Raw genomic sequence first — 10,097 nt, 5'->3', positions numbered from 1 at the left:
CCAGGGCAGGGCCAAAGCGCCCTCCCCCCGGGCCGGGCCGCCCTCGGCCCCGCCCCCTCCCGGCCGGGCGGGGGGGGGGGGCCCGGAGGGGGCGGCGGGAGGCGCCCAGCCCCAGTGGAGGCCCGGCCCGAGCCGCTGCAGGGCGCCCGCCCCGGCCCCGGCCCGGCCCTGCGCCCCCCGGCCCGGCCCCGGCTCTGCGCCCCCCGGCCCCGGCCCGGTCCTGCGCCCCCCGGCCCGGCCCCGGCTCTGCGCCCCCCGGCCCGGCCCCCCCGGCCCGGCCCCGGCTCTGCGCCCCCCCGGCCCGGCCCCGGCCCCGGCCCGGCCCCGGCTCTGCGCCCCCCGGCCCGGCCCCGGCCCCCGCTCCCCGCCGCCGCCGGTGAGTCCCGCCCCCGCGGAGAACTTTTCCGCTCCGAGCTTCGCGCCTCGGCCGGGCCCAGCCGGCACTCGGGGCCCGGGGGACCGGGGCCCGGGGGGCCGGGGGGCCGGGGGGCCGGGGGGCCGGGGCCCGGGGGGCCGGGGAGCTGGCGCGGCCAGAGCCCGGAGCCCCCCGCCCCGCCCCCCGCGTCCGAGCAGCCCGCGCCGCCCCGGGGCCCCCCGACGGGCCGGGGGCGCCTCCCCGCGGCGCGGGGCCGGGGCGGGGCGGGGCGGGGGCCTTGGCCCGGCCGGAGCGGGGGGCGGGGGGCGGGGGGCCGGGGCCGGAGCGGGGGGCGGGGGGCCGGGGCGGCCGGCGGGGCGGGGCGGGGCGGGCGCGTCTGCGGCCGGCCCCGGGGTGGGGAGTTGCGCGCCGGTCCCTGGGCCTGGGCTCCGGCGCCTGCGATGTCTCAAGATGGCGGAGCTGGGCGAGTTAAAGGTACCGGCGCCCCGGAGCCGCCGCGGCCCGGCCCGGCCCGGGGGCGCCGCCAGCCGCCAGCGGGGCGCGGGGGGCGCGGGCCCGGCCGGGGGCACGGAGGGGGCAGGGCCCGGCCGGGGGCGGGGGCGCCGCGGCCATCTGCGCGGCGCTTGTCGGGGGCCCGGTGCCCGCCCCCGGGGGGCCGAGCCGAGGAGCCCCGGCCCCGGGGAGCCGCGGGGAGAGGGCGGGGCCGTGGGAGGGGGCGGACTGGCGGCTCTGAGATGGTGGGTGACCGTGGTGGGCGAGGGCAGAGCTGGGGGGGAGATCGAGGGGGCCTCGGGGTGAAGGGAGGAGGTGAGGGAAGGGCCAGGGATGGGGAGCGGGTAGTGGGAGGGCACAGGGATGAAGGGATGAAGGGAGGAGGTGAGGGAAGGTCCAGGGATGGGGAGCAGGTGGTGAGAGGGCACAGGGATGAAGGGATGAAGGGAGGAGGTGAGGGAAGGGCCAGGGATGGGGAGCAGGTGGTGGGAGGGCACAGGGATGAAGGGATGAAGGGAGGAGGTGAGGGAAGGGCCAGGGATGGGGAGCAGGTGGTGAGAGGGCACAGGGATGAAGGGATGAAGGGAGGAGGTGAGGGAAGGGCCAGGGATGGGGAGAGCAGGTGGTGAGAGGGCACAGGGATGAAGGGATGAAGGGAGGAGGTGAGGGAAGGTCCAGGGATGGGGAGAGCAGGTGGTGAGAGGGCACAGGGATGAAGGGATGAAGGGAGGAGGTGAGGGAAGGGCCAGGGATGGGGAGCAGGTGGTGGGAGGGCACAGGGATGAAGGGATGAAGGGAGGAGGTGAGGGAAGGGCCAGGGATGGGGAGCAGGTGGTGAGAGGGCACAGGGATGAAGGGATGAAGGGAGGAGGTGAGGGAAGGGCCAGGGATGGGGAGCAGGTGGTGAGAGGGCACTGGGGAGAGCAAGTGGTGGGAGGGCACAGGGATGAAGGGATGAAGGGAGGAGGTGAGGGAAGGTCCAGGGATGGGGAGAGCAGGTGGTGAGAGGGCACAGGGAAGGTCCAGGGATGGGGAGAGCAGGTGGTGAGAGGGCACAGGGATGAAGGGAGGAGGTGAGGGAAGGTCCAGGGATGGGGAGAGCAGGTGGTGAGAGGGCACAGGGAGAGAACTGTGGGAGACGAAAGATGCTGGCAAAGTTCTTCAAGGGCACCAGAATATCAGGGGACTCCAAAAGGACTGATGTCAGGATGCAAGGGTGGGGTAATGGAGGTGAGAGAGAGAGAGAGAGAGAGAGAGAGAGAGAGAGAGAGAGAGAGAGAGAGAGAGAGATCTACAGAGGAGAGAAAAAGAGTTAAGCTCCATGTGTTTGGAGAGAAGAGCCGCTCATTGGGGGAAAAGCAGGGAATTTGGCAGTCACATTGCTCAGAGAGTGCTCCAGCCCCTAAGCTGGTCTTCACTTGGTAAGGGGCAAAGGCAGGGAGGATGAAGGATGAGAAGACCCAGGTTATTCAAGAGGACATGGGGGTGAGTCTCTCAGTGGGAACTCCCTTGTAGCTTGTAGAAAATATTGAACAGTGAAAGGAAAAGGGAACATTCATTGATTAAGCACCAACTGTATATCAGGCCCTCTGCTCAATGTTCTAATATTCTATCATTCGATTGATAATAATATTGCCCAGGAGGCCATCCGCCTGGCCCCTCCCTCCTCCTTTGGAATGGAGCAATGGTTTGGGGCCACATTTTAGGTCATGTTAGCAGTACTGGGATCCTGGGCTTGGTACCCTGGCAGACCCCAGGTTCTGCCCAGGCATGGTTCCCCTCCCTCTTCCTCCTCCATCCATAAGCCTTCTCCCTGGGGGATCAGGTCAGAGCTTTACCATCTGGATCTCAGCAGGGGTGAGGAACCACTCCTCCTTCCTTCAGGACTGTCTCCAACCCTTCTCCCCTCTAGCAAAGGAAGGACCCAACTGATGTCAAATCATATACTCTGGAGGAAGGAGGAAAGCCAGATTCCCATGTTTTGAGGTTTTTCTGTGCCCTCTCTGGCCCTTAGTTTCCCTTCCCCCCCCCCCAAGTGGGGAGATCTTGAGGGAGGGTCACAAGGCTGAAGGTGAAAAGGGATTTGAAGGGTATTGAAATCTTCCCTGGAAGCCTTGGCCCCAAGGCTTACATGGCATGAGACACAAGTGGGGGCTGGGAATGACTTACAGATCCTCCAACCACCTGGTCCTAGTCTCTCTGTTCCCCTCCCCCAACCCCCACTTTTTTTTCTTTCTTCCTTTTTCCTCATCCCTTTACCTTATCTCTCAGAAAGCTGGGGTGGGCCTGGGAATCTAAAAATAAACCAGAGAGGAGAGAGCAACTTTAAGGGGAGGGTTTGGGAGCTTTGTGGTGGTGCTAGAGTTAAGATGGGGGAGAGGAGGGAGGCCAGGGGGAAGAGGGGGGGGTTGCTGTTCTACTTCCTCCTCCGTTTATGCTGGCTTTTCCGGGCCTATTGTTAGCTACCAAAGGGAGAGAGGTATGTTTAGGTCCCTCTAGGTGGGAGAAGCTGAGGGAGGACACTGAACTGGGGCCTGTGGTAACAGAAGGGACCCCAGAAGGGGGACGTTGTCTACTGTGTGGGTGAGGGGAGATGAGGAGGGGGGTTCTAGCTCCCTACTCCTAGGGTTGGGCCGTCTCTTTCTGGGCCTAAGTTGTTCTGTCTAGACCTGTGAAGAGATTCCTCAACAGAAGCTGGGTGTCTGGTTGTGGAGGGGGGTTGGCGGTAGAATGGACTTGGAGGAGAGCGAGGGTACCTTCCTTAGCAGGGAGGCCTGGCCATGGTGGGTCTCAGCCTTTGGGATCCTTGCTCCATCTCCCCTGTCTTGCTGTTGCTCTCCCCAGCACATGGTGATGAGTTTCCGGGTGTCTGAGCTCCAGGTGCTTCTGGGCTTTGCGGGCCGAAACAAGAGCGGAAGGAAGCACGAGCTGCTGACCAAGGCCCTCCAGCTCCTCAAGTCTGGCTGTGGCCCTAGCGTCCAGATGAAGATCAAAGAGCTCTACCGGAGGCGCTTCCCCAGAAAGGCTCTTGTACCTTCGGAGCTCTCCTTGCTGACTCTGCCCCCAGGAGCTCCACCCATTGTCCCTCCTAGCCCCTTGCCCCCTACCCCCTCTGCCCTTCTGCCTTCAGGACCCCTCTTGGGGGGCCCCAAACGTGAGGCTGATGTTCACCCTTCTCTGCCCCAGCCAGTCCACCCTGATGTCACGATGAGGCCATTGCCCTTCTATGACGTGTATGGGGAACTCATCCGGCCCACCACCCTTGGTATGGAATTGTCCCTTTGAATCTGACCCCCCAACTGACCCCCCAGTGGTGCTTGGTACAACTTCAGCACTCTTCTATTTACGTTCCCATCCTAAATAAGGAGCTAACCTATTGTTGGGGCAGCTCAGTGCATAGAACTCAGGCCTGGGAGGCAGGAACCTGAGTTCAAAAACCAGCCTCAGATGCTAGCTGTGGGAGCTTGGGCAAGTCACTTAACCCTGTTTGCCTAGGAGGCAGTGAGATTGCTCAGGGGATAGGGCCCAGGCCCCAGAGTCAGGAGGACCCAAGTTCAAGAATGGCCTCAGACATCTATTAGCTGTGTGGCCCTGGGCAAGTCACTTAACTCCTGGTTGCCTTAATCCACCAGAGAAGGAAATGGCAACAATTCCTGCACCTCAGCCAAGAAAACCCCATGACCAATGGCAAGCTATCCACACGGGGTCTTGAGGAGATGGACACCCATTGTCCCAAAGTGCTGAGCTCCCCGGCAGGGGAGGTTTGCTTACTTGAGTGGGGTGCCTGTTCCTGGCTGTCCTTGGGCTGCACGCTAACTGTCCCTCTTCTTCTTGTGTCGCCAGCATCCACAAACAGCCAGAGGTTCGAGGAGGCTCATTTCACCTTTGCCTTGACGCCACAGCAAGTGCAGCAGATTCTTGCCTCCAGGTACCTGATTTTCCTTGTCCTTCATGCATCGTGATCCTCCTCATCTAACTGATCTGCCATCCGTCTAACTTGGTATTGGTCCCCATCATCTGCCAGTTCTGCACCTTTGCTTGTCCATCCCTAGGGCTTCCTTCAGGCCTTCCTGTTCCACACTCTGGAATCTTCTCCCCTTTCTGTTTTAGAGATGTTCTGCCTGGGGCCAAGTGTGACTATACAGTGCAGGTACAGCTCAGGTGAGACAACTCCCAGAAGACATCCTTCTCACCCCCCTTCACCTCATCACTTTGGGAAACCCTGGTCCACATCCCTCTGGCGGGGTGGAGCTGGTGGCTTCTTCTAGACTGAGGAGGTAGAGATACAAGCTGGGAGAAGGTTTGAAAATTCCTGTGTTTATGGAGGCGTCGGAGCTTTTCTTGTTTGCTCTGAGACATGCAACTTGGATCATCACAAAATAAATACCCACATGCTGTGGAGGGTGGTACTTTCTGATGTTAAAAATATATTTAAGGGGCAGCTAGGTGGCGCAGTGGATAAAGCACCGGCCCTGGAGTCAGGAGTACCTGAGTTCAAATCCGGTCTCTGTGTCAGACACTTAATAATTACTTAGCTGTGTGGCCTTGGGCAAGCTACTTAACCCCATTTGCCTTGCAAAAACCTAATATATATATTACAAAAAAAGATATTAAAAACATCCCCCATCATATTAGTCTATTGTCCCATCTCCGATGGTTACTTGCCCATCACCCAGGCCTTGTTTTCAGGAGACATTCATTTCTTGTCTATCAGTAGATAATTCTTTCCTTTTGGGATAAGGGAATTTTTCCCTCAAACTCTGTTAAGAAAAAATAAGTCTTATCTTGGGGTTTGACCCTTAAATTTTTCCTCTCTCTCCAACCTCACAGTCTTAGAAGTTAATCTAGATGGTAATTTTTGCTACCTTCTCTCTACTTTCTCTCCCCATCCCCCAAATCTTTCATTAGGTTCTGTCTCTGTGAGACCAGCTGTCCCCAGGAAGATTACTTTCCTCCTAACCTCTTTGTCAAGGTTAATGGGAAACTGTGTCCCCTGCCGGTAAGTGACCCCTTCCCAGCCTTGTCCTGACAATCTCCTGGTCATCGGGTGGTATCTGCTTCTGACAGTCCCATCCCTACATTCTCTCCCTTTATAGGCCTCTCTCCCCCCAAATGGGGTTACTTCTTTCTAAAAGGGTCCATCCTAAGGTGATTCTGAATCTCCAGGGGCATTAGATATGTACATCCCTAATAGTTGTCTGGACTGCTTTGACTCTGACCCGCCCCCCATTTTCTTTAGGGTTATCTTCCCCCAACCAAGAACGGGGCTGAACCCAAAAGACCCAGTCGACCTATCAACATCACATCTTTAGTTCGACTTTCAGCCACTGTCCCCAATACCATTGTGGTCAACTGGTCATCTGAGTTTGGCCGGGTGAGCTGTGTATCTGGGGCAGGATGGGTCCCTGGAGGGAAAGAGGTGGGATAGGTGGTGTCTGGGGGGGGGGGGGGCTCTCTTGGATGCCTTAGCATGACCCACTGCCTCTGGGCCCACTCTGTTTTGGGAGTGAGTACCACGGTAACAGGGAAACATATTGACATTCTTCCCAGAATTACTCGCTGTCGGTGTACCTTGTGAGGCAGCTGACCTCGGTGACACTCCTGCAGAAGCTGAGAGCGAAGGGCATCCGGAATCCAGACCACTCTCGGGCCCTGAGTGAGTGCTCCCCTTCCCGATCCTGTCCGCCCTTTATACTCTCTTCCTGCCAAACCTTCCTAATGTCCAACTGTCCTGGGTGGTGCCCTGTCCATCCTACTGCCCTCCCTGGCTGTCCTGATCTCAGGACCCCTGGCTTTGGTCTCGTTTCAGTCAAGGAGAAATTGACAGCTGACCCTGACAGTGAGGTGGCCACCACAAGCCTGCGGGTATCCCTCATGTGCCCGGTGGGTACCAGGAGAGACCTGGGAGCTGGGTTGGGGCTGGTTAGGCTGAGCTGGGCTCCCAGGGTGTCTCAGAAAGGAGGAAGCCAGACAGAGGAAATGTGCTGAGAAGTCCTGCTTTTCCTCAGTTAGGGAAGATGCGTTTGGCTGTCCCGTGCCGGGCCCTCACCTGTGCCCACCTACAGAGCTTTGATGCTGCCCTCTACCTGCAGATGAATGAGAAGAAGCCAACCTGGACCTGCCCAGTGTGTGACAAGAAGGCTCCCTATGAATCTCTGGTCATAGATGGGTATGGCCACCTCCACCCCGACTTGTCTAGGACACCTAGAAGAACTCCCTTTCTTTCCCTTTGCCACGGACAGTGAGAATACCCCCTAGGAGAGCCTGGGCACTGATGGGTATGGGTACTCCCACCTAGCCTGCATCTGGAGCTCCCTCACCAGTACCCCTCTGCAGGGACTTCGCGGTGCTCCCCCACTCCTGCTTTTCTTGCTCTCATCTGATATACCTGTTCAAACAGCTCTACCCCTGATCTCCTCCCCACCCTCTCCGACCTTCTTTTTCTCAGATTATTCATGGAGATTCTGAATTCATGCACTGACTGTGATGAGATCCAGTTTATGGAAGATGGATCATGGTGCCCAATGAGGCCCAAGAAGGAGGCACCAGAGGTTTGCCCCACGCCAGGATATGGGTTAGATGGTGGGTAATGAATGACTACCCAGTTGGGCTTGTAAAGGGTCAGATGATGTCTGACCATTTTTTCCTTACTTGTCCTAAGAGTCCTTTTGATACTCCAGGTCCCCCCTTTGGTCCTGGCCCTGAGGGCAAGCCCCCAGAGACCAAGAAGAAGATTGAAGTTATCGACCTGACCCTCGACAGCTCTTCAGATGAGGAAGACCTGCCCCCTGCCAAGAAGCACTGTCCAGTCACCTCGGTTGCCATCCCTGGCCCCCCAGGAGGCAAAGGGTAGAAAAGAGTTGGGCTGAGAAAGAACTTAGGAGAGGCTGGGGTTTAGAGCAAGGGTAGATGTGGTGAGAAGGGGAAGCAGGGAGGCCCTCTACTTTCTATGGAGTGACAAGGATCGGGGCTGCTGGGGAGGCTGGGCTGATGTGGGACACCAAGGGGATGCGGGGTTCCAGGGAGACTTTCTAGGGGGCTTCCTCCTTTTGCAGAGTCCTGGCTTCCAGTCATCAGCCATCATCTGTGCTGCGGAGTCCAGCTATGGCCACTCTGGGCAGTGACTTCCTGTCTAGCATCCCTCTCCCCGAATATCCACCGGCCTTTCCATTGGGGGCTGAAATCCAGGGTAGGACCCATACTCCATAAGAACCCCCCCCCCCCCCCCCCCCCCCGCTTAGGGAAGTTATCTGGGAGAGTGTGGCAACGGATGCAGTGACTGCGAATATTCTTTTCCCTCTTTCTTCCCAGGTTTGGACTTATTTACTTTCTTTCAGAACGAGAGTCAGGTAAGAGCTCCTTTTTCCTTCCACCAGAGTGTCCCAGCTCTGGAGCTCCTTGAAGGTGTTCTTTCTAACCCTTACTGAGGGATCTGCTCTGGGCTCAAGCAGCCTGAGGTGATGGGCAGGCAGCTTATTTCCTTTTGGGGCTCTAACAGAATTTTAATTTTAGAGCAGGAAGAGATTCCTCAATTCACAGATAAGGAAACTGAGGCTCGAGGTCTTGTGGCTAGTTGGGCTGGAATGGGACCCTGGAGATCCTGCTTCACTGAGTCCCCAAGGCCTTTCCATCCAGCCCCTTCCCCCCCCCCCATATCCTTCTCATGCCTAGACATTCCATTCATTCAAACGCCCACAACCGTGGAGGGGACTAGAGGCTGTGGGATGTCTGTAGCTGGGGATAAATGTGCTTGCAACATGGTGAGCCATTGGAGGGAAAAACTCAAGTGGATTAGTCAGCCTTCTGAGGATGTCTAAGACCTAGAGGGGCTTGTGGGCCGCGTCTGAGGGCTAGGGGGAAGTCTTCAATATCTTCTCCCCTTCTTCCCTCTCAGCACTACAGCCCCTCAGTCATCACCTCAATAGATGAGCAGGATACCCTTGGCCATTTCTTCCAGTACCGAGGCACTCCTTCCCACTTCCTGGGTCCACTGGCCCCTGTGCTGGGGAGCTCTCATCGAGGTTCTCCTCCAGCACCCCCTCCTGGCCGAGTCAGCAGCATTGTGGCCCCTGGGGGGTCCCTGAGGGATGGACATGGGGGACCCCTCCCTCCAGGTTCTTCCCTGACAGGCTGTCGGCCAGACATTATCTCCCTGGACTGAAACTCTAGGATTCTGGTCCTCCTCACCCACCTCCAGCACTGAAAGTGGGGACAGCAGGGGAGCCCTGTCCCTCAGCCCCATGAACTGATTCCCTTGGGTGGGGGGTCTGGCCAGAGGCTCTAAACAGAAACTCATGGACCTGTGCTCCTGGCCCTTTCTGCCTGGCAGGCTAGCACCCAAAGGGTTAATATTTAACCTCTTTACATGGACGTTTTGGGTTTATTTTTGGAAATGCTCTTCAGATGGAGGCATATAAGCCAAGAAGGGCAGGGAGACGTAAGAGTTGTGCCTAAGTGTTGGGCCTGGATGGTTTTCCATTATTTGCTTCCTTCCTCTTCCGTTCCAAGTGTCTCAGATATAGATCGGAAGTAGCTGGAGTAGGAGGGTGTGAGGGTGTGTGTGTGTGTGTGTGTGTGTGTGTATGTATGTGTGGGTGTATGGATGAATGGATGAGAGATCTTGATCGGGCCCCTTCAACACACCCAATATTACTTCTATGTCCATTCATTCCCCTTCCGATGGAGAGACAAAGACAGGGCCAGAGATCTCTATTTTCAGTTGCAGCTTTTTGTACATAAATGAGAAAAACCAAAAAACTCCAAAGATGACCCTTACTCCTTTCTCAGTTTGACTGAGGATGAGATGAGGAAATCTACCTCCTCTGCCTCTCTAAGGTTTGGGATGGGAGAGGAGGTAGGTTTTTTGTCCTGTTGCCTGGTTCTCTATTTATATATAAATAAATAAATATATATATGTATATATATATATATACATATATATATATATATATATATATATATATATATATATATAAGTTGATGGTGAATCCCCAAGGCTTCCTTATCCTGGGGTCTGAGTTTCCAGTGGGGTCCATAATCTTAGTTATGGTCAGGGAACTCATTCTGCACCTTTTGGGGGGGGAGACATTCAGCCCCCCCTCCCTTAAATTCACCTTTCCCTCTTTTATGACCTTTGTTTTAATTTAATTTCATGTTTCCAAAGCTGTAGGAATGTTCTCACCGACAATAAAGGTTGTGAATCCTATGTATGTCCATAGGGAAACAGAGA

The 10,097-nt window shown here is 57.0% G+C and overlaps 1 protein-coding gene across 5 annotated transcripts; it reads left to right on the top strand.

Moving 5' to 3' along the window:
• The first annotated feature begins 325 nt into the window (after positions 1-325).
• PIAS3 (protein inhibitor of activated STAT 3) lies at positions 326-10,097 on the top strand. Of its 5 annotated transcripts, none has more exons than XM_074188633.1 (14): positions 326-376; positions 3,713-4,133; positions 4,712-4,796; positions 4,979-5,029; positions 5,777-5,867; positions 6,108-6,242; positions 6,419-6,524; positions 6,678-6,751; positions 6,877-7,037; positions 7,317-7,450; positions 7,549-7,717; positions 7,924-8,057; positions 8,180-8,217; positions 8,763-10,097. In XM_074188633.1, exons 2-14 carry the CDS (start codon positions 3,716-3,718, stop codon positions 9,027-9,029), a joined length of 1,863 nt encoding a protein of 620 aa, XP_074044734.1. In that variant the 5' UTR covers positions 326-376; positions 3,713-3,715; the 3' UTR covers positions 9,030-10,097. The 5 variants fall into 5 exon arrangements, with proteins under 5 accessions (XP_074044734.1, XP_074044735.1, XP_074044732.1 ...); XM_074188634.1 differs by lacking the exon at positions 326-376 and adding an exon at positions 784-850; XM_074188631.1 differs by lacking the exon at positions 326-376 and adding an exon at positions 1,926-2,353.

The sequence above is a fragment of the Macrotis lagotis genome, chromosome 5 (assembly GCF_037893015.1).
Source record: "Macrotis lagotis isolate mMagLag1 chromosome 5, bilby.v1.9.chrom.fasta, whole genome shotgun sequence".
NCBI lineage: Eukaryota > Metazoa > Chordata > Mammalia > Peramelemorphia > Peramelidae > Macrotis > Macrotis lagotis.
Note: the sequence above shows the minus strand (reverse complement) of the source record. Positions and strands in the feature narration are given on the sequence as shown.